The sequence below is a fragment of the Opisthocomus hoazin genome, chromosome 5, assembly GCF_030867145.1.
Source record: "Opisthocomus hoazin isolate bOpiHoa1 chromosome 5, bOpiHoa1.hap1, whole genome shotgun sequence".
Taxonomy (NCBI): Eukaryota; Metazoa; Chordata; class Aves; order Opisthocomiformes; family Opisthocomidae; genus Opisthocomus; species Opisthocomus hoazin.
The window spans coordinates 85,943,707-85,967,406 of NC_134418.1; the positions used below are offsets into that span (position 1 = coordinate 85,943,707).

The following is a 23,700-nucleotide window of genomic DNA, read 5'->3' on the forward strand; positions in this document are numbered from 1 at the left end:
GGCAGCCTGCGTGTATCACTGGATCTAACTGTTTCTTTTGGGGGAGAGGCAGCTCACAGAACTCTTCTTAATCTGCTTTTCCTTGTGAAGATTATACCATTTGACTTCCGAGGGGTCTGTGTGCTGTAACCTAAAAAAAAGGAAGGTGGTATTAAAGTGCTTTGCTTAGGATCACACATTAAGATCATGACAGAGAACAGACTCTTTGAGGGCTTAAGTTAAGCTAGTCTGTAATTATTGAACTATATTTCCTCTCTGCTTTTATGGGGGGCTTGAATATTCCAAAATGACAGCAAAGTTTCCCCAGCGGGGGCTCCCAGCTTTGGAAATATGCTTTCTCTGGAAGGCAGAGTTAGAGAGCTTTTTCTAGTTCTGCACGCTTTGTTCCAGAGCCAGAAAGATCACTAACATCCGAGTAGCAGCCCTGCCTGCTCTATCTGTGTGCTTTTTGCTGTGGAGTACATTTTTTTGCACTAGTGTTGCAAATAAATGCTTGGTTTGTGTGGTAGTGTTGCTGCTATACAGCAGCCAAACACAGGCACAACTACATGCAGCTTCCTTCCACACGCTCCCTCCCTCTCCCCCCAGATTCCCTAATGGTGGGGTATGGAGAAGCTGGAAGAGAAGTGTGTTAGTGGGGAGGGTACTGTAGTGCTACATGCTCGCCTTTTGGGTGGGGGTTCGTTATGGTCAGGGGAAAGCTAAAAGTCACTTGCAGATGGAAGCTCTTGTGGTTGCTGCACTGGACAGAGGTTCAGGAAATCCCTACCTAATGCTGTCAGCTGGAACCAGCTCTGAGCTGGAGCATGTCTATCTGTGCATCAGTTCCCCACCTCCATAGTGGAGGTAACAACTCCGGATGAAAGCAAGTACATATGCATTACAGTAAAATATTTTTTTCAAAGTACACGAAGAAATAAACAGATTTGGAGCAGTCTCCTATAAAGCACGGAACGCAAGATTTTCACTTCAAGCTTGTGAGAGGCTTAGGCAGGTTTCATATGACAAGACCCCAAAAGATACCAAGTATTAGCAGATCCTGCCATTTGCAGACGCCCGTCCTTCCCTTTGAGTTGCGATGCCCTCTGCCACTGCATGGCAGCAACCACTTTCTGCCTCAGCGATGCCCATCTTGAATTTTGTCGCAAATCTGTCTCGCTGCCTCGCTCCACAAGTCTGATCTGTGCCTACCTTCGCCCTCCGTCTCATTGTGTCAGTCTCAGCATGAACTTCTCGTTGATCGCTTCTTTCTCAGAGTGAAACGTGTTTTTGTCCTTGCAGCATCTTGTGAAGAGAGTGAAGTTGAGTGTGCCAACCACGAATGTGTGCCACGTGGGCTCTGGTGCGATGGGCGAGCAGACTGCAGCGACAGCTCAGACGAGTGGGACTGCGGTGAGTTTCTGCCGTGCTGCACTCTGCCTGCAAGTGCTCTTGGGGTGACGGTAGTGATTGCTGGTGATTTGATTCAGAAGACAACTGCAGCGGTGGAGAGATGCTCCCGTTATCACCAAAGGGAGACTGGGTTGAGGTCAGGAAAGCAGGCAAGAGAGTAAGGAAAGGCTGGGTGTGAAGAAGTGTCACAGTGCAAAGCTTTGAGCCAAGGGACACGGCAGGGAAGTTCTAAAACGTGTAGGTGGTGTGTAAAATCTGGAAAGCGTTGTGGATAGAAGAGAGAGTAGGAAGACGTTCAGACATAGAATTCATTTGGGCAAAACTTCTAAGCCCTGATTTTGTACTTGTGAAAATCAGTGTGAAATTGCCACTGACTGCAATGACTTCAGAGCTTATGAGAAGAAAATAGTCCTACCAGGTCCCCTTCACACCGGCTAAAGACCTGCAGAATGATGTAACCTGCTATTGCTATCTAAATTCAGATTAGGCCTCATACTTTTATGTGTTACTAAAGTAGAAGTCTCCAGGTATTAAATAAAAATGAAGCTGGGTTTCAAAAAAATTGCCCTGAATAGAAGCCGGTTGGAAAGTGGTAGTACGTCCTCTGCGAGCTCACTGAGTTCACGTGTGTTGCTGTACGTTATGGTAGTTTCTATTACTAAGTTTTGAGATGTTTTGTATGTAACTTTAAATACACAAAAAAGGTGTACCGTGGCTCACTGAAGCAAATATTTTGTATTCATGTTGAAGTAGATTGTGTAAATGTATTAAAACTTTTAACACTGTGTGAACATTAATAACACCATTTACTAAAAAAACCTGTGCAACAGAGAACAACTGTTCTAGAAATGCATATTTGAAAAGGAGTAATCTAGGGTTACTATGTACCTTTCTCATGGGGAGAGAAGCAAAAGCACCTTCAGCAAATAGGAAAAATGTAATGGCTGGCTGTGTTCAGACTGGTGCTATCAAAGCAAAAGTCAGAGGAACAGCTGAACTAAACCCAGTATGTATTTGGGGAAGAAATACACACAACCCAACACCTTTTAAGGGATGCCAGAAAGGGAGGGATGTAAATTTCCATTTTTGGGCTATTTTGAGAAGCTTTTTCTGTGTCATGAAAGCAGTCTACATACTTTTCTAGATGGATTAAGAGAGAAGCAATAGTCATGATTGTTCTTGTACACAGTAGTTGTGTTTTCTTGCTGTAATTACACCTAGCCATTGTTATGACAGGAGCAGTGCGTATTGCCAAGAGTCAAATGTTGGTATCGCTCTTACGTCCAGCAGCATTCATCCCACAAATCACTTCAGTGATGTCAGCTGGACTGTTTGTCGGGTCCTTGAACAAGATTAGGGCTGTCAGAAACCTGGGTGAACCTGTGCTGCCGAGGCAAGAATATTCTGCTTTATTCTAATCCTCAGGATGCCTTTGTTGCTTAGTGTCTCATAGCCACATTTGCCTTAATTTTAAATTACGTAGCTACTGTGCTTATAAAATCAGCAAAAGTGCCAGCATCTTGGAAAACTCTTTTGAATGTAGCTGTATGTTTTCTGTATGCCGTGTATAAAACTATGTGAAATCATAGTGAAGTTGTTCTTCTTTTTCTTTGCAGTTACCCTGTCTACAACCATGAATTCCTTGACATTCCTGACCATTCACAGGTCAGCTGCTGCTAACCATGTTTGTGCTGACGAGTGGCAAGAAAATTTAAGCCAGCTGGCCTGCAATCAGATGGGTTTAGGGTAAGGTCAGTAGTTTGTAGCATTGATGAGTTTCTTAGGACAATAGGGGTGCTGGCATCAGATGTGAACGATCATCAATCACTGCAATGTTAGAGCTAGTGTGGAAACGGCTCGTAGAGAAAAAAGGTAATGAAATCTTGTGAGCTATGGCAGGAACAAAAGCTCGCTAAAATCTAGACACTTTCACCACTTTATGGTTGTTATTAAAAGAGTGTGTTGTAAAGATAACGATGTCTTGCTAAGCCTTGATATTTGAACTTGCAGTTATTGCTGAGGGTCAGAACTGTTTAGCCACGTGATACTCTGTGACTTCCTAAAGAATTAAAGCAGATTTGTCTCAGGAAACACAGGAAAATTTCTCCTCATTCATCTGCATTCTGCAATGAGAACTATGAGCTAGGCAAGCAGATGTATTTAACTTGGGTATAATGAATTGTTAAAGACAGAGCTTTCTGTGTGGAACTCAGGAAAAAACAATAGGCTCTGTGCATCTTTGTTATTGCATGCACACTAAAGTAATAGCTGCTTTATGGAACAGCTGATGCAAAATGTAACTATCGGATAAAAACCAAGTTCCTCTGATGTCCAAAGTGGTCTTTTCTACTAGGAAAAGTCAAGCCTGATGGTACAGAAGGATATCTTTTGTCAGTGTTTGATGCCCAGACTGGATCAAAAAGTGACTTATCTGTTTGTCTTTTACCACTGCGTATACCGACATGCAATCTTGTTCTCTGTGCCTCTCTCAAAAACCGCAGGAGGGTAAGGACCCTGGGGTACAGTGTCTGCACTTCACCTGCTCTGTACGGCCTTGCACTGCGTGGCTGCTTGCCGTCGGTTCTAACAGATTCCCCTAACAGAAACGCAAGGCCGCCTGTAGGAATGCACTGCCGGCCCTTTGAAACACAGCGATTCTGTACCCCTCGAGCAACTTTAGTGCATCTAAATATTGACATTATGCTTCAACTTTATATGACATCCCAATAAGCTCAAACTCCTTTGATACCTTCAAAAATAGCTACTGCTTTTAGAACTACTTTGTTGTCCAAGAACAAAATGGTGGTCTTAAGAATGTTTTTCTTTTTAATATTCGGTCTCATAGTCCTAACATAAGCTTTGCTTAACTTTTCTATGATGCTTGCTGCTAGGAAAATGAAAAATGTATTAAAGTACCACAAGACCTCCGATTCCTTTCTGTTTTCAGAGGTGCACTTAGGCTGAAATTAGCATGAGTAGAAACTTAGAGCTTCCTGCTTCTTCACTGAGGCTTGCTAACAGATCTCATCAATCTTATCACTTTTAAGAAATGTACAAGACGCAAATAATTCTTCAATCTCATAATATTTCTAACAGGGGAAGACAGCCAACAAATCAGTTCTTGTACAAATGTATTTTTGTAGTGACAGGTAACTGTGTGAAGGGCAGTGGGAAATTCCAGTTCAAATCTGAAGTCTGCAACTTCAGTCTCACTCTAACACTAATTTCTAATTCTTCCTGGCAGTACTTCAGAAAACCAAGCAGTGTTTGTCTTTCCTTTCTTAATGCTTGATTTCATCAGTCACCTGACGCTTGATTTTCTTAGCTATTCTCCAAGTTTTTACGAAGTGGCACAGCATAAAATACAGTAAATTAGCTTTGAAGAAGATCTGTAAGAAAAACAAAGGTTATAATGCATTCACCAGAACTAATTTCAAAAAGGAGTGATAAGAGTTAATATAAATATTTAATTCTTTTGTTAACATTGTATCATGGTTGAGGTGTAAAATCTGATCTAAACCCATAAACTTCATCTGTTGGCCATTATAGAATCATAGAATGGTTTGGGTTGGAAGGCACCCTATAGATCACCCAGTTCCACGCCCCCTGCCATGAGCAGGGACATCTTCCACCAGCCCAGGGTGCTCAGAGCTCCATCCAGCCTGGCCTTGAACCCTGCCAGGGAGGGGGCAGCCACAGCTTCTCTGGGCAACCTGGGCCAGGGCCTCACCACCCTCATGGGGAAGAATTTCTTCCTAATATCTCATCTAAATCTGCCCTCTGTCAGCATAGGTTGTCCTGCATGCATTATTTATTTGACTTATAACATGAAAGTCTGAATGTGAGGCTGATAACATTGGTGTATTTAATAAGCTATTTCCAGTCACCACTGAGGGTACAGGTAAATTAGACAGTATATTGCATAGAGCTCAAATAATGATGAAAAAATCCTTTTTATCTTTTTGGGTTTTCAAAAATAAATATAAACTATTTTAATGAGTGCTTTTCTTCAGGTATTCTCAATGGGAAATGCTTCATTTTACTCCTTCAGAAAATTAAAGCCGTGACTATAGAAATTCTGTCCATATTATCGCACATTGCAGAAACCCCCAGTGTTGTGGCTGTGCAGATCTCTTTAATGATGACTTATGATGATACTTGATTTTGGTTTAATAGTTCTCTTGTTTATTCTTAGAGAAAAATAGTGCACATGAGATATCAAAGCTGAGACTTCTTTGTGCATTAGACCAGGAATTACAATGATTGGTAGCATATGGTATTTTTATTTCCTGTAAAGCTCTGAAAACTATTTTTCATAACTGTCTGGTGCTTTCCCAAATGACGACTCCCAACTGCTGTACAATAAGGTAATGTTTAAATTACGAAAGCCATGTCTTTCTAACAGTTAATAATAATTCTGTAAAGGCTAATGCTGAACAAAAATAACAGTGAATTTTGTTCAAATTCAGTGAATAGTTTCAGCAGGGGAAAAAGTGTTCAAAAGTCAAGTTATTTTGTTTCAACTTTTTAAAATGAAACACTCAAAATTTTATTTCAAAACAACATTTTTCTTTGAAACGTGTCTTTCATCTTTTTAAAATTAAAAGCTAATTAACTGTAAATGGACTTTACATTTAATTTAAGAACTGCAGCTAAGAAAATATTTATTTCATTTGAAATTTCACATTTAGCCCCAAATGGTGTGTTGTAAGTTTAGCTACAAGATTGTACTTTACGAATCCTAATATTTTACAGAGGCTCAAATGCCAGAGAAAAAGAAGGCATAGAAATTTTCTTCAGTGTAATTACATATTAACTCATTCTTGATAGGGTTGCGCAGCCTATCAGTTAGGACATAAGGCTGTAGGCATTTTGACACCTGGAAACATCACAGTGATTACCTGCTTTCCACCAACCATTTTAAGAACTATTTAATCATATATGTTTTAGTTTTCTGTCAACGCTGTGAATCTTTTTCGTTTCCATTTTCTATGTCTTCATAGAAATATTTCATATTTCTCTGATTTCACTGCTGTTAAAACCAAGGTTTTGATCTTTTACTCCATATTCTATGGCACCGCCGTGGCTTTATAGAATTCTGCTCAAGACCAGGAAACATCTTAACCATTAAGTGCGTGCGGACAGGAAACAGATGCTGTTCCAGCTCTGACACAGGCCGAGTTTGTTTTACACGAGTGCCCATACACATGTTATTCATTACCTTCTGGCATAACACAAGGCTTCCTTTTTCAAGCCTGCTGTCACCTGAGGCTTAAAACAATGGAATTATAGAAGCTGAGCAGAGGAACGTCGCTGTTACTTTGATGGGACAGGGAATCCAGTTCATGGATTATACTTTATTCTAAACTTGCCATTTAATACATTTGAGAGGGTTTTCCACAATGCAATAGGGAGAATGAGGTATTAAAACTACTGCTGTACAATAGTATCCCAAATTATGTTACTTTTAATGATGAACAGAATATCCACTTCATAACCTAAAATCAGTCCCTGCCTTCTATTTTGTTGTGTTTTTTTTAAAATATGATTTCATATGCAAGTCATACCGTTCCTTGTGTTTCACTAGAAACTTTGACTGTTGTGCACAGTTATCAGCAGGTAGCAGGCCAGAATGCTTTGAAAAGATCTCGCCAGGATGCTCTGGTCTCTACACAGATGCTAACCATCGTCTCCAGCTTTCTTCAGCTAGAAATGAGGCTCTTGGGTCCCCTTTGTTCTGGCAATTTCTCAGTAACAGATGAAAGAAGACAAGTGGTGGCCCTTGCCTATCTGAAGGAAAACCTTGTATGAACATCATCAAGGTGGGAATGCTCTATAAGTGTTTATAGAAGGCATTCTAAAAACATAAATTAGGGCATACTGGTTTTGAGTGTATTATATCAAGGAAAAAAGGCATAGCCATAATTTTACTTTTGCTAAGTATAACACTTTGTATTAATAATCATAAAATTTCATACAGGATTAACTGTCTTCTCGGTTGTTCCCTACAACCTGTTGTTTGCAGATCATAAGGCAGAATGTCATCTTCAGGGAAAAAAGTTTGTGTATGTTTGGTGGGAAAAAAAGCAGGAAATAACCAAATAATGGAAATGGAGAGAGGAGAGTTTTACATGTTTGCTATAAACAGGCACTGAGGAAGAAAGCTCTTTTTGCAGCAAACAGCTTTTGCTAAATGAGGAAAAAAAAGTCTCTAAAAATGCTTGTTATTATCTGCCTGCACCTTCTGGGTAGCAGATCACAGAATGATGTTCACTTAATATGCCCAGAGAGGGTTCTGAAAAATAAGTCAGGGAACAGGCAGGATCTGGGGCAGTGACCTCTCAGAGCCTCGTTGGTTCTGCCAGCTCTGCTGAGAACATTTCCATATGGCTGCACCGACAGCTTCCTCAGAAAAACAGATTTCTTTGGTCTTTGTTAATTTATGCAATTAAATGGGTAAAGGATGCTGTGCTTTTGTGAATATTTAAAAAGAAATACAGTTAATACTGAAAATCGGCCTTAAAGACAAACTAGTAAGCTGGCTGGCATTACTAGGTACTGCCATGAGAGACTGGGTTCAGACGGAAGCTTTAGGACACATCACAGTTTCTCTGAACTTCTCTCTTTCCCATAAACTAGGATTTGGAATTTTGCCTTTGACCAGAGTTCAGGAGAGCAGTCTTTGAAAGTCCTTGTCCTTGACAGGGAATGAGGGCTAATCGTGGATGGTTCTGTGCTGGAAAGTTGCGTGACTTGTAAAGCCATTTAAAAATTACACTCTTTTTTTTTCCATTTAGCAACTGAGATTTACTAAAACAGCAATTTCTTCAGTAGCTTGAGACTATCAGGCAATAACTAAACTGAGGAAGTGGACACATGAAAATATCGCCTGGTGAACTATTCTGACTTTCATATTGCAGAAGGGCAGGTTTGGCACTGCCACCCGCAGTTTGTTCTGCTTTGTAAAGCAGACAGCTTGAGATCCTGTCAACTATTAGTAACAAGACCCAGACTGCTCTTTACTGTGAAATTTTAGTGGATTTCCAAAGATAGGAATGTAAGCAAATATTTTTTTCTTTTACCTCTTCTCCATATGAAGATCTTTTTTTTTTTTAGTTTTTGTATTTTTGGAGGCAAGAAACTGTACAAACAGTATGTCCATCTCTGCACTACAGTAAATGCCACCAGAAGGCTCTTGCTGTTCCCGATTCCAATTCTGGTTCTTCTCAGACAAATACAGCGTAAGTGACGGTAGTACGTGAGCTGGCCTGGCTTCCTGGGGTGACTTCACCCCCCCAACGATGGTCCTGCCGCACGTGGCTTTGACAGAACGCTCAGCTGTGTCTCTCTGGAGTAAACGGGAGGCGTTAGGGCCCCTTCACCTGCGTAACTGTAACACAGAAAGCGACTGGAAGGTCTGTGAATGTCTTTCATTTGTTTCAGGGGACCATCCAAAACAGAAATTGTAATAGAGAATGAGGAAACGCAGCATGAAAAATGGCTGAATCTGCACTCAGACTGGAAGAATAAAAACGCGTCCACTTTACACGCACTTCTAGTGAGCGGGTAAGTAACAGGTAAATGAGATTTATTTCACTGCTCTGGGTAGTCACCTGTCACTGGAGGATGACAGACTCCCTTTGGTAAGCTCTTGTTCTACAAGGTGTCTGTGTGTACATCACAGCACACACTCACGTGAGTTGTTAAGATACGGTCTGTAACGATTTTAGTGTCTGCTACAACTGCAGTCTCTCTGGAGTCCACCTTGTGAAGCCTCAGGGCCCATTCTGCCAGACTAACAGCATTTGAGGGACATAGAGGTGATGCCCTTGAAGCACCCGGGCCAGACAGCTTCAGTTAAATCCCTGCTGGCCAAGGGAGTCCAGTAAGTACTGCACAGCAAAACCTGCAGCACCACCTTACCATCCTCTGCAGGCCGTGGAGTTTAGATTCACACAGTTGGAGCGACCACAGCTGCTTCAGCAGAAGCTGTACCCACTTATAGTGGGTTTCCTTAGCAGCTCCTCTGGCTGCTGACAGTGGTGTGTTCCTTTGAACTAACTCGACTAAACAGGTAGGTGGTAAAGAGAAACCAGGATCTCATGGCTGAGACATTCAAAGTGTGACTTTGAGACTGAAGAGCCAATGAAGTTCAACATCCAGGACAAAACTAGAAGAGCCACCTCATACCCATCTGCAACAGCGTTTTTCAAAAAGCAGGTTCATTGTTGCCCAGCTCTCTTTCAAATGCCTAGGAGATTTCAGAACATCCTTCTTCTGTGGAAAATTCTTCTCTTTCACAAGGAAAACTGTCTTGGCTCAATGCAGAGGTACAACCTGTGTGAAGACACAGGTCTGAGGAATACATCTACTTTTCTTTCACTGGGATCCATTATTTTCTGTTTCACCAAGGAGATTGTGTCTGCAAGCGCCTACCTTTGCTTTCCTACATCTCAGCGTTGTACTAGTTCTGTTTTACATTAGTATTTTCCCCATTCATTTAAGTTCATTTTTATTTCTTCGTTGAAAAGAAGGGCCATTACAGGATGGTGCCTATTATGTGAAAATTTTTCTTTTTAACTCTTTTCCTTTCCTTTCTAGCTTGTCTCTTTCCACTAGCCTAATGGTATCTAAATGCTTTTCTCCAGAGTAATACAAGAATAAACACCTTGGTTCCTTGCACCAAATGCAAAGGCAGGTCCACAGTCCTATTCTGTTCAGTCACTGAAGTGCAAAGCCGGAATTTCAAGGTACTTTGCCATATTTGAAAGTGGCTAGGAAGTATGTGTGAAGGGATGGATCTGCAGCCTCTGAGTTACAAGATCTAGTAGCAAAAGATCTAGTTTCACCCAAAGTACAAATTAAAGGAGAGAAACCATCAGTAATGAGGTTTATTGATAAAACTTATGGAGATATATAGGGACAGAAGTCCCAGTCTCCCCAAATCCAGAAAACGGGTGACCACAAGAAGTGAGCAGCTAAGTCCTTGTGTGAAGAGTGAGGCTGGTTTCGCTCTGGCTGTGTCGGCGTCCTGTCTGGATGCTGTCTCTGGCTGCGCGTGGCTGCAGACCAGGCGCACCCCACCCTGCCCGCCCAGTTGTCCCACTGGAGGACCTGCAGGCCTGCCTCACTTCTCAACGCCCTCCTTGCTTTCTAGAAAAAGCAAATGGCACCCGGGACAAGGTGTGTTCGGTCTCTTCCCAGCACGGAGCCAGGAGAAGCCCAGGAGCTGGGAAGCTCCTGCAGTCTCCGTGTGCTCATCTGGATCAGCTGGCGTGTAAAACGTCTGTGCTATGGAGCGTGTCGCACGTTTAAAGGGGCCATCAGGGCTACTGGGAACTGGGGCAACAACCGACAAATGCACCGCTGGTTTCATTCAGTGTTGATAAGAGGGAACGGCACAGCGCAGGCTACGCACGCGTAAAAGCGTCAAGTTTCCTCTTTTAGAGCCGGCTGTTTGAGAAGTCAGAGAAACGAGTGTGAAACCTGCGTGCGGCTGGCCTCAGCTGCATTCTGTATAGGTTTTTTTTTAACGAAGCGCTAATGCCCCTCAAAGTTGTGCACAGAATTTTCTTACCTGAAATTGGTCGTCTGTCTCTAGATTTTCCAGCCCGTGTTTTTGGGAACGGAAAGTAGGCTGCTTTGCAGAGTGTGTGAATGGGGCACAAGCCACTGGGCGCTGGTCACAGAATCACAGACTGGTAGGGGTTGGAAGGGACCTCTGTGGGTCACCCAGCCCAACCCCCTGCCCAAGCAGGGTCACCCAGAGCAGGCTGCACAGGACCTTGTCCAGGTGGGTCTTGAATATCTCCAGAGAAGGAGACTCCACAACCTCCCTGGGCAGCCTGTGCCAGCGCTCCATCACCCTCAGAGGGAAGAAGTTCTTCCTCGGGTTCAGCTGGAGCTTCCTCTGCTTCAGTTTGTGCCCGTTGCCCCTTGTCCTGTCGCTGGGCACCACTGGAAAGAGTCTGGCCCCGTCCTCCTGACACCCACCCTGCAGATATTTAGAGGCATTTCTAAGGTCCCCTCTCAGCCTTCTCTTCCCCAGGCTGAACAAGCCCAGCTCCCTCAGCCTCTCCTCGTAGGGGAGATGTTCCAGTCCCCTCACCATCCTCGTAGCCCTCCGCTGGACTCTCTCCAGTAGCTCTTCACCTTTCTTGAACTGGGGAGCCCAGAACTGGACAGAGTACTCCAGATGTGGTCAAGTCACAGCTGCAAGCTAATCTGGGGAGTTTGCTGGCACTCTCTTGTTGTGCCCACATTAATATCTGTGCCTTAAAATCAAAGTTACTGCCTGCCTGCTGAGATTACAGCCTGCAAAGAACCACCTGAGGAACAGCTAAGCTGTGGATCCAGTCTAATTTAGCTCTGCGCCTGCCTCAGAAAAGCAGGTGTACGGTAGGAATGAAAATGCAGTGGAAACAAAAAGGCAGTCAGCTAGCTGAGCTACGGTGCTTGCTGTTTTAACGAGGCTCTCCCTCCCTTCGGCAAAGAACCACTTCTTTCCTCTCTCATCTGAAAATTTTCAACAGAAATGACAATTTCTTGTTGTTTTAATACTTCATTTTGCAAACTTCCTGGATTTTTTCTAAACACCCAAACTTGTAGGGCATGAAAGATCCTCTGTTCGCAAAGGTATTTCAAAGAAAATTCTGTCCTCCAGCTGTGCGGCAGAGCAGAACGGCACCCTCTGTGTGTTCAGGTGCCACAAAGTCAGACCGGACAGACCGAACATCCCAGCTGGCCTCGGAGCTGGGTCGGTGCCCAGGGAGCGAGGGAGTCCGCAGAACACGTACCCCCGCTCCTGAACCGCGTTGGAAGCTGAACTAACATTCCGAATTGTCTCCAGGCGGGCGCTGGAAACCATGGGTGATGTGGTGCAAGCAGCTCCTTGTGTTTCTTTTTACAGTTTGGGGGAATTTCTGACAGCTGGTTGGCAACAGCGAGTACAATACCTGTGCTGATTTGCAGATTACCAAAAATGACAGCAATTAACTGCGATTTCCACCATGTTCTTGTTTCCATATTTAGCCAGATGTGTCGAAGCAGAAGCAAGGTGGCTCTGTTCTGCACTAAAGAAGGTAAGAGACGTGCATATAAAACAAAGATGTTTTTCAAGATGTGTTAAATGACTTTAACAAATGCAGATGTGTAGTGCAGATTCATTCTGAAATTTGGCTGGAATTCTGCAGCATTCAGTTTTGCACTGTCTTTTTTTGCCCTACGCTATTCAGTTTCATCAGCTGTTCTTATTTTTTGACTGTAAGTCTGTGCATTGCAGTAGCCCAGTCCTGCTCCCACAAAATGAATTTCATCAGCAACCAGGCTCCAAAAATTAACTTGATAAAACCTCCTGCTGAAAATGTCCTTTGCCACCTGAGCGGTTAGCAGGCTGTCTGCCTGGAAGCTGAAGCCCTGACCTGTTTAGTTGTGAAGCTCAAGGGGACAGAAGAACCCAAAGTAGAAAGCTACAGACCAAGTCTGTAGGCACAGCAGACTGTGCAAGTTCAAGCAGTTTGGAAAGGCAGATATTCATCTTCAGGGAAATCATGTTCCACGGACAAGGAGAGCTTTGCGAAAGAACACTTAAATTATAAATTAGCTTCAGACAGGGAAAATTAATCACAAAGCATGACCTAAATCTGGGAAACTAATCAAAACATTTACTACTCTTAGCAGAAGGAAAAAAAATAGTTCATAGGAGCCTGTCAAAGGCGTTTGCTTCTGACGTGTGTTGCTTGAAGTACACGTCAAACCCCTTGCCCTCCGCAGCGAACGCAGTGAGCATTACAAGTTACCAATAACCATCACTCCAATTTATTTCTCCACCGCTGAATTCCCAGGGATACATGCAATGGCAACATGTCCTCCCTTGGGAAGCTGATTGCAGAAACTGGTGGTGGTCTTTTGTTCTCTGCGTCAGACTGAGTATGAACAGGATAAATAATAATTCTGCTGTCTTACAAATCCGGAATACGACGTGGAACAGAAGTGAAGGGCTAACTATTTCAGGAAAGTGCCTGTCTGGCAGATGGAATCTGGTACAACTGCCAGTGGCAGTGGCTTGTAAAGCAGAGTGGACAGAGTACTGGAACATCTTCCAATCTCCAGATGTTCTCCCTTGGTGGTTTCCACAGGCAGAGCGAGGTTGGTGCCGTGTAGCTGAGCGAACAGTGTGACGTTCACCTCGCACCCGGCTTACGCAAAGCCGTACTACTGCTGAGCAGGTTTTCCAGAGGCAGTTCCTAGGGGTAGTACAACGTCGCCCAAACAAGCTGCTAGCTGGCAGAAAGACAGGGACAACGCCAGGAAACCTTCCCAGGGCAGCCTGGTGACTCCCGAGCGAAGGGAAGTCGGGATCCCAAACGTAGCCTGGTTAATGTTTCAGGCTGAGCTGGTCAAAATTAATATCAGGAGAGAAATCCTTTGATATAAAGGATGAAAATGGCTCGATGTGTTGGATATTCTTGTGTGGTTGTGGGATATTCTTGTGCGGTTGTTGGGATATTCTTGTGCGGTTGTTGGGATATTCTTGTGCGGTTGTTGGGATATTCTTGTGCGGTTGTTGGATATTCTTGTGTGGTTGTGGGATATTCTTGTGTGGTTGTTGGGATATTCTTGTGTGGTTGTGGGATATTCTTGTGTGGTTGTTGGGATATTCTTGTGTGGTTGTGGGATATTCTTGTGTGGTTGTGGGATATTCTTGTGTGGTTGTGGGATATTCTTGTGTGGTTGTTGGGATATTCTTGTGTGGTTGTGGGATATTCTTGTGTGGTTGTTGGGATATTCTTGTGTGGTTGTGGGATATTCTTGTGTGGTTGTGGGATATTCTTGTGTGGTTGTGGGATATTCTTGTGTGGTTGTTGGGATATTCTTGTGCGGTTGTTGGGATATTCTTGTGCGGTTGTTGGGATATTCTTGTGCGGTTGTTGGATATTCTTGTGTGGTTGTGGGATATTCTTGTGCGGTTGTTGGGATATTCTTGTGTGGTTGTGGGATATTCTTGTGCGGTTGTGGGATATTCTTGTGTGGTTGTTGGGATATTCTTGTGTGGTTGTTGGGATATTCTTGTGCGGTTGTTGGGATATTCTTGTGTGGTTGTGGGATATTCTTGTGTGGTTGTTGGGATATTCTTGTGTGGTTGTGGGATATTCTTGTGTGGTTGTGGGATATTCTTGTGTGGTTGTGGGATATTCTTGTGTGGTTGTTGATGACTTCATTTGCTGCATCATTCAGTGTAATTTCACGACTCGCTCAATACCGTTCTGCGCCCAGGTTTCTTGCAGGTCTTGTACGCGCTGCCTTCGCGGTAACGATTAACTCCCTCCTGCCTGTGTTCCTCACCAGACTGCGGCCGTCGCCCTGCTGCTCGCATGAACAAGAGGATCCTCGGCGGTAGGACCAGCCGGCCCGGGCGGTGGCCGTGGCAGTGCTCCCTGCAGAGCGAGCCGAGCGGACACATCTGTGGCTGCGTTCTGATCGCGAAGAGATGGGTCTTGACAGTGGCGCACTGCTTTGAAGGGTGAGCAGGCTCCAGCGGTCTCGCTGTGCGTGTGAACTTGCACCTGGGGACCGCCAAGTCCTCCCGCCGCTACCAAACACGCCACGGGTGGGTGGTGACCTTGGCAGAATGGCAAATCACTAAGGCCTGGTTTTAAGAGGCTAAAAAAGAAAGTAAATGTGTAAACCAGCATCAGGTTAGGTTTTATTATTCATTGCGGCATCTCTGCCGATGAAAGCTAAATGGAGACGCCCAGACTTTCAGCAGGAAACAGAAAAAGGAAGAAGACCAAAACAGTAATCCCACAGCTCTCATACGACTGCCATGGACTAAAATAAATCATTCTGGGCACCAACAGAGAAATAGAAAAATGCTGTGTCCGTTAGTAAAAATAAAACCTGAGCGTTTGCTCACAGTGCAGCTGACACATTGAAGTCACTGCCTTTCCTCAGTGTAAAGTCTCCCCTCCTTTATTAGCACTGCAGTCATTAAAAGGCAGCGTTCAGCACTGCGCGGTGCCTCCTGGTCGCGGAGGCCCTGCGCTGGGTGGGCAGGCTGGAGCGCAGAGCGAGTTCACGCGTCTTGGGAAGTGTCTCCATCATTGCCTGCGTTTTGGTGCTAACCGACATCTCTTTTCCATGAACCTCCCTTTTGGAGAGGGGTTTGTTACCATGCTTCTTTCATCTTGCACTGAAATTTTTTAATTGGGTTTCTAAAGATAATTGAGATGTGTGTTTTCTCCTGTAGTTAGCAAGCACTTTTCTGCTACGCAGTTCTCATCAGTGCTTAATCCTGCTTTAAACTGGCACTTGCTCATTGCAAATTATTTTAGACTGCACTAAACACCTTTCTTTCTGTTCAAGCCAGCAGAAATTCTGTGGTAAGCCAGGATCTCTTGACTGTAATACAGTATATCCTTCCCTTTTATAACAGTAATCATTCCTTTTTTCAGTAATAATTTTGTCTTTTTATTTCTGAAACACTGAGTTCTCTGGTATTTGTTGGGGTTTTTCTTTTTTTTTCTTTTTTCCCCTGGCTCCTGATGGAACTTGTGGTAGGGGCAAAGTTTGGGGCTTTTGTGCCCAAGCCAGAAGACGTCAGGCAGGTGATGGTGTGCGTGTCTCAGGGTGTGAGGCTATTCATGGAAATGCTGGAGGAAACCACACTGGGGAGACCTGAGCTCTGACCATCACGTCATACCAAGCCCTGAGGATGTTCAAGAACTGATTCCATTCAGAGAGAAGAAAAGACCAGAAACTGAAGGCTAACCTAGATAACCTTCCTTCTAAGCTAACAGAGTCCTAAACCCGAATAATACAAACAAGAATATTGTATTGATCAGGTTTTGGGTCCTGCACAAGGAATCTCTCTTCTTTCCCCATCTCTTTTTGAATAAAGCTAAGCAGTATCTGGAATATTTCTTCACCTTTGCAAGAACTTTTTCTGGTGATCTACAATAAAGGGTGGGATTTAGAGGTAGATCCTTCAGCAATACTGGACTGCTACTAAATTTCACGGGTAAGAGATTTCTCTCATTAGTGAATGATAAGAAAAGAAGCTGTCACATGTAAAAAGTAAAAATTCTCCCATTTTTGTGAAATGCAGGACTGCCGCTACGCTTTGGAGCTGTTCCTTTACCCCTTATTTAGGGCTATATAATATCTGTGGGAGCTCAGAGTATTAGGTGTAACAGGTCTCTTTCACTTTTGTATCTAAATGCCTTAAAGTACTAAGATATTTTGGTTTAATAATTCATTGAGGAGTTATATGAACTTCTTTTCTTCTGCCTCTCTGAATCGATTTGCCAGTACATTCCCAGCAGCCTGAAATCTTTAAATTCTTCATTTGTATAGCCTGATGCAACATCAGCAAGATCATTCTTGATGCCACGAAGCTTTCTTGATATAAAGTATTCAAAACTGCAGCAAACCAGCCAACGATTAAAACAGATTTTAAAGCGCTCTGGGGCTTTAGCCAAAATGCTCCATTTTGTGAAGTATTTGATCAAGCTTGTGTGAAGTTTGGGATACAAAACATGAGGACCATATAACAACGCACAATAGCATATGAATATTCTTAGCACTTCATCTTGTAACTTAATGGAAAATCTCACAGACTGATCATGATGGTAAAATGATCATTATAGTCTGAAATACCAGAATTGTCATGCAACTTCTAAGGTAAAAATAGCCATTATTTAGCAATCAAGTCTCTTTACAAATTATAGAAATTACAGTGCTGTCGAGTAGTGTGAAAAAGCTGAAATTTTGCATGCTTTGATTTACACTGCTTTGACTAAGCTTCCGTCTCATCAAGGGTTACACGGAACTGTCTTTCATCAGTTGTGAAAAATGCTGGCTTTTTGGAGGGCTTTCAGAATCACAGACCAATTAGGAACCGAGATTTATCCTGTGCCCAGTTACGATCAAGAGATGATGCTGTCGCAGCCTGTCATAAAGTCTGCGTTTTCCTGACGTGTTCCAGCAGGCACCAGTTCAGTCTCCCCACTTGTATCATATGCACCATTTTTTTTTGCGATCTTGGATATTTACCAGAAGAATGTTGAACAATTGTAGGAGTCAAAGTAGCCTTTGATCATAGGCATAGGAAGGAAGTATGCTTGGCACAGACTGAATGCCCAGTAAATAAGGGACTTTTCCTATGGCAATCCTAAAAGATTTGGTTTTCATAGCCGAATTGCTTCTTGGAGACTCCCTTGGGACTTCAACTAGCAGGTGGCCACGGACCTTCTGCAGGTGTGAGCTCTAGTTCGTTTGGTAATGGGCAGGAAGGAAATGGAAAGCGTTGTCTTTTGTCGCTCAGATCTTAGCTGTAAGCAGCGATGCTTCAGCTTTTTGTCTTGTAGCATTTGTACGTGCAATGCTTTGCAAAGTGCAATGTGCAAAAACTCGGGGAGAAAAATTTCTCGGGTATTTTAGCTTAAAAGAATGCTCTTGATGGAAATTTCCCATTTTTGTCCTTTTTTACAAAGGCGAGAAAATGCAGCTGTTTGGAAAGTAGTGTTTGGGATCAGCAATCTTGATCACCCGTCAGGCTTCATGCAGACCCGCCTGGTGAAGACCATTATCCTCCACCCACGCTACAACAGGGCGGTCGTAGACTACGATATCAGCATCGTGGAACTAGACGAGGAGATCAACGAGACCAGCTACGTGAGACCCGTCTGCTTGCCCAGCAAGGACCAGCTGGTTCGCCCAGATACCTACTGCTACATCACGGGCTGGGGACACATGGGCAACAAAAGTAAGACGAATATTTCTGGGACTTGTGGCAAAGCGTGTTAGCCTTCCACTGACTTAGGCAAATAAGTGATCCCATTACAAAGCTTTATCTATTTATACTGTTACTGGACCTTATTAAATACCAGGGAACCGTAACTACTCGCGAAGGGATCTAGCTGTGACTAAAGCTGAGCTTTTTCAAATCAGCAGCCTGAATTTACGCTCCGTAATCCTTATGTAGACAAGTGGCTTGATCTTCAAAAACTCTGATCTAGCAACTCCTATCCAGAAAGCCACCAGAACAGGTTACCGTTTTACTGCTGTAGGTTGTGTTCAGAACTGTACGGAGTCAGATCACCGGGGGGGGACGGGACACGCAGCGTTCTTGGCTGAGCACAGCCGAAGGCAGGGAAAGCACTGGCACACTGGCCGAATGGACACGTCCTGGAACGGGCGCTCTGTGCCACACGTCGGACTTCTGACACGATGTATTCCATACAGGCATGCTCACAAGCGTTGTTGTCTCCCTGAGCAGAAGATTAGCGTGTTTTCTTGTTCCGTGGGTCCCATGACAAGAACAGCTGTGTTGTGTAAATCTTTGTTTAGACACAACAATTTGGCATTCATGACATGCAAATTATCCTGGTCTCGGCCCTGTTAATCACAGAATCACAGAATGGTAGGGGTTGGAAGGGACCTCTCTGGGTCATCTAGTCCAACCCTCCTGCTGATGCAGGGTCACCTACAGCAGGCTGTAGAGGATCTTGTTCAGGCGGGTCCTGAATATCTCCAGAGAAGGAGACTCCACAACCTCCCTGGGCAGCCTGTTCCAGGGCTCCGTCACCCTCGGACGGAAGAAGTTCTTCCTCATGTTCAGGTTGAACTTCCTGTGCTTCAGTTTGTGCCCATTGCCCTAGCCGTTGTGCTCCTCCCTTCGCCGTTACAGTAATCACTAGGGAAGGCTGTCATTCCGTACGCCGGAGAAGGAAATTTTCCTTTCAGCATTGCTTCAAGCGGGACTTCACCTTTAGTGGCCAGGTCAGACGTGTGGCAAAAATTCAATTGCACATGCGAGGGCCAGGCTGTGTTCTGGCAGCTCCACCCCTCTGAAAAGGGCAGGGACAAACCCACAGAACGGTTTGGCACCGCTGGTAAGCGGGAAAAGGTTCTTTCACCTCTAATGTGGTTTCAGCGTTGCTTTTAAAGGTTTTATGTTTTGAAGCGCCAAGAACCGTCATGGCCACACAGCATTTAGTACTTCATGCCCTAGTCTGAACAACTTCCCTTAGAACTGGAGCTCAGTCAGCTGTTAGATGAGGAAGAAGTCCTTTACTGGCTCCTGAATGAGCTAAAATAGTTCCAATGTCTTTTAAATTCTGATACCCTGATACAGTCTCTAAGTCAAACTTACCCAGAAATAACTCACAATTGCTGCGATTATACCAAGCTTCACCACGAGAGCCACCGAGGAGCAGGGAGATCCTGCCCTGGAGCCGTGAGTCCAACCTCTCCTCCAGCTCCCTCGCATTACTCTTTTCCAGCCAACATTGCCCCATTTGCAAGCCCGGTACCACACCCCGTAAAGGCGCGCTCCCTCCTCGGTCGGCAAGCGTGGCGTCAGCCCGGGTGCTTGATCCTTCTCCAGAATGCAACGTGCACACCCCGGCGGGGATTCTGCTCTCCTTATGTCCTATATATCTCTATATAGTAATATTTATAACTTATCCTAATGGAAATATTTATCGTCTCTCAAAAAGCCATCATAGCGAAGTATTTGTGTGCGTACAGGTGAACGCTTCGTTCTGTTTTCCAGTGCCTTTCAAGCTCCAAGAAGGAGAGGTTCGCATCATTTCCCTCGAGCAATGCCAGTCGTACTTCGACATGAAGACCATTACCAGCAGGATGCTGTGCGCCGGCTACGAGGCGGGCACCGTGGACTCCTGCATGGTAGGCGCCTCTCGGAGGAGAAACTCGCAGCTCTTAGAAATCAGAGTACTGTGATGTTTGTTAGGTATAACTTCACTTACGAGAGGAATGACAGCAGTTATTTACATATTTTAACCTGTTACTGTTATTGGTGTAATCAACTTCAGTTTATCACAGAATCACAGCATGGTCAGGGTTGGCAGGGCCCTCTGTGGGTCCCCCAGCCCAACCCCCTGCCCAAGCAGGGTCACCTACAGCAGGCTGCACAGCACCGCGTCCAGGCGGGGCTTGAATATCTCCAGAGAAGGAGACTCCACAGCCTCCCTGGGCAGCCTGGGCCAGGGCTCCGTCACCCTCAGAGGGAAGAAGTTCTTCCTCGGGTTCAGCTGGAGCTTCCTCTGCTTCAGTTTGTGCCCGTTGCCCCTTGTCCTGTCGCTGGGCACCACTGGAAAGAGTCTGGCCCCGTCCTCCTGACACCCACCCTGCAGATATTTAGAGGCATTGATAAGGTCCCCTCTCAGCCTTCTCTTCTCCAGGCTGAACAAGCCCAGCTCCCTCAGCCTCTCCTCGTAGGAGAGATGCTCCAGTCCCCTCCTCATCCTCGCAGCCCTCCGCTGGACTCTCTCCAGTAGCTCCTCATCTTTCTTGAACTGGGGAGCCCAGAACTGGACGCAGGACTCCAGATGGGGCCTCACCAGGGTGGTGTAGAGGGGAAGGAGAACCTCCCTCGACCTGCTGCCCACAATAATAATGAATGATAATGATTATGATAATGAAATGCTGCTTGAAGACTCTAAGTTTGCATTCATTAATTATTAGGCTTTGTTTTTAATTTGTACAAGCCTTTTGCTGCTGATTTTTTGTACAAACGTAACAGGGACTAAACACTGGTAACGCTGCGCGCTGCCGCGCAGCTGAGCAGAGCAGCCCGTTGTTACAGGCGAGCTCCTCACTCGAGGCACATCGCTGCCGGGGCTGACACGGCTCTCGGGGTGCGACCGCCGGCCAGCGTACCCCTGCGGACTGGTTTTTCCCTCTCCTGTTGCAGGGTGACAGCGGGGGACCGCTGGTGTGCGAGCAGCCTGCCGGGCGCTGGACTTTGTTTGGTTTGACGTCCTGGGGCTCGGTCTGCTTTTCCAAGGTTTTGGGACCGGGAGTTTACAGTAACGTGTCACACTTTATCGAGTGGATTGAAAGACAAATATACATCCACACCTTTCTGCTAAACTAACGCCAGATGGCAAGAGCCAAAGGAAAAAGGAATCGGCACCTCGACGCTGAAGACTGTGCGGTCCAGAAACTCTGTGAAAAGGAGGTCCAAGCTCTGTCTCTTCTTGTTGTGGAGCTGTGGGATGTGCAGTGTATGTCGATGGTAAACCCTGCGCCGGTGAATATATTTTGGGATAGAATTAATAATCCTTTTGACTTTTCTTTTAGCTGTGTTGCACTGCAATTCCAAACACAGCGAAAGGCTTAAAAGAAAAGCGTCAGCCACTTTCTGCCTTTCCGCCATCCACTCAGCTGTAGCACAGAATAGAAAAACCTTTTTTTAAACAGCCTCTTTTAATACTGTTCAGTTAGTAGCAGGGGCATCTTCCCTCGCTTGTTGTCCTGAGGAAGGAGCGTGGCAGGGCACGGCCGCCGCACAGGCTGGAGGGGGTGGGAGAGCCCAGGTCTCCAACACGGTGTGCCGGGGCCAACGCTGCGTCCCTCGGGGTGGGCACGGCCCCGCACCGTGCCGACTGCTCCGCCGCTGGTCCCAGAGCCAGCTCGGGCGGCTCCACGGGCTGACGGAGGCCACAGACCCGTCACCCCCAAGCCCAGGGCACCACGACTGCCCTCTGCGCCCACACGCACTGAAAGAGGGAGCGAATGGACGGTGCAGGTACTACTCACTGTGTTACAACTAACCTACATCGACCTGTCGCTTCAGTGGAGGTTTACTTCCACATCTCCTCCTTTAACACACCTAACGTTAGACATTCTAGACAGCATTATTAATAAATATTCATGTTATCCATTCTGAAACTCTATTTAAGTGGCTATTGTATTACTGATCCACGCTCAGAAAGAAAACCCTCCTGGGCATTGCTAGGTTTGAGTTTGTTTTTCTTATAATTTGTAAGGATTTTGTTTTTACTGTACTGTATAAACGCTCCTCTTCCCCAGCTCTAAATGAGAGAAAGAAGCTGTGATCACGTTTTTCCAGCGCCAGGAGATTGCAGATGCAGCAGGTTAGCGATGCCCTTGCCTGCAGGACGTGGGGAGCGCAGCCCTCGGTCCCCCCGCGTGCTTCTCTCAGGGGCTGGGGTCCCCTGGGCAGCACCGGTCCGCGTCCCGGAGGTCCTTCCTGAGAGGGGACCCAGGGGCGGGGGGAACCTGGCATCACCCCACCAGGCGCAGTGGGGAGCAGCTCTGGGTTCTGTAAAGCGCTGGGCATTAGCACTACCAAACGATCACGTGTAATCACACATTTTAATTAATGGGGTTCGACAGTCCCAGGAAACGAGGGAGAGTCCTGCTTGAACATGCGGTCCAGCCCCGCCTGCCCGGGCTCAGGCCGAGGAGAGCCCAGGCTGAGCCCCAGCCCAGGCGGCTTTAGGAGGGAGCAGCTGGGTCTCCTCCTTCCCCCAAACCACGCCTGACACCACATTCCATGTAAAGAGGAAATTTGTAATTTTATAAATGTATTTTTATACTGCTTTTTTTTCTATGTGTGCACATGAAATAGGCAAACACGCTGCTCCTGCTGCTGTATCCAGCCCTTCCCGGTGTGCTGAGGGCACGGCGGCCATCGCGATTGCGCTGTTTCTGCCGCAAGCGCAGCCCCGCTCTACGGTAACCCTTGTTGGTGTTACTTCTGCCACAGCTGCAGCTCCAAATGGAAGCCATGTCACACAGTCAAGCCGATGTGTTTCTTTCTAGCTGTACTAATAAAAATTTACAATCATTTTCCAAGTAACTGCTCCGTTGAAAGTGTGTTTTAATCTTTAGAGAGACTCCAGGACAATATGGAGGCGTGAAGTTACAGCTTTCGCAGTAACACCTAAAAACAGCCCTCAAAAGGTAGTTGCAGCCCCTGGTCTGGGTTTTTTAAGCAGCCCTGGCAGCACTACACCGCTTGTGGAGGTCCTGGCACTGCCTCCACCATACAACTTCCAGTTTCTTCTGCGTGTATGCTTCCGATACAGAATGTTAGCCAAAAATATTCGAAGAACTAAAGCTGAACTCCAATCTGTCTGAACATGTTTGGTTACAAGGCTGTCCTGAGGAATACAACAGGCTGGACATCACCTCCTCCTCTGAGCTGGAACGCAGCACTTCAACACCAGGCACGCACGCTGAAATCCAGGCAATGCTCAGCGCAGCCTGCGCCCCAGCTGCAGCCCCCAGCTCACGGCACAGCAAAAATGTATTTTTTCTATAAATACTGCACATCAAGGAGTGAGTTAAAGCTCTGGAGGTGTAGCTGCAAAGTCTGGGGGAGCTGAAGGTGGCTGGTTTGTTTTAAACTGATAGTCAGACATGTAAGTGCTGTGCTTTCCTTCACAACATCTGGCAGGCACCTGTGAGAGGACCGTAAAAAGCTTGTTTTCACAGCAGAAACGCCAGGGCATGCTGGGCCGAGGCGCAGGAGGG

General features: G+C 45.5%; 1 protein-coding gene across 1 annotated transcript in view; it reads left to right on the forward strand.

Annotated features, from left to right (window-relative positions):
- Positions 1-23,013, forward strand: part of CORIN (corin, serine peptidase) — a 129,316-nt gene extending 106,303 nt beyond the window's left edge. The window contains exons 15-22 of the mRNA XM_075422040.1: positions 1,282-1,392; positions 3,009-3,138; positions 8,836-8,958; positions 12,424-12,473; positions 14,740-14,914; positions 17,886-18,157; positions 19,949-20,082; positions 21,110-23,013. Coding sequence (XP_075278155.1) covers positions 1,282-1,392; positions 3,009-3,138; positions 8,836-8,958; positions 12,424-12,473; positions 14,740-14,914; positions 17,886-18,157; positions 19,949-20,082; positions 21,110-21,292 — 1,178 coding nt within the window. The 3' untranslated portion in view covers positions 21,293-23,013. The remainder of the gene's footprint in view (positions 1-1,281; positions 1,393-3,008; positions 3,139-8,835; positions 8,959-12,423; positions 12,474-14,739; positions 14,915-17,885; positions 18,158-19,948; positions 20,083-21,109) is intronic.
- The last annotated feature ends 687 nt before the right edge of the window (positions 23,014-23,700 follow it).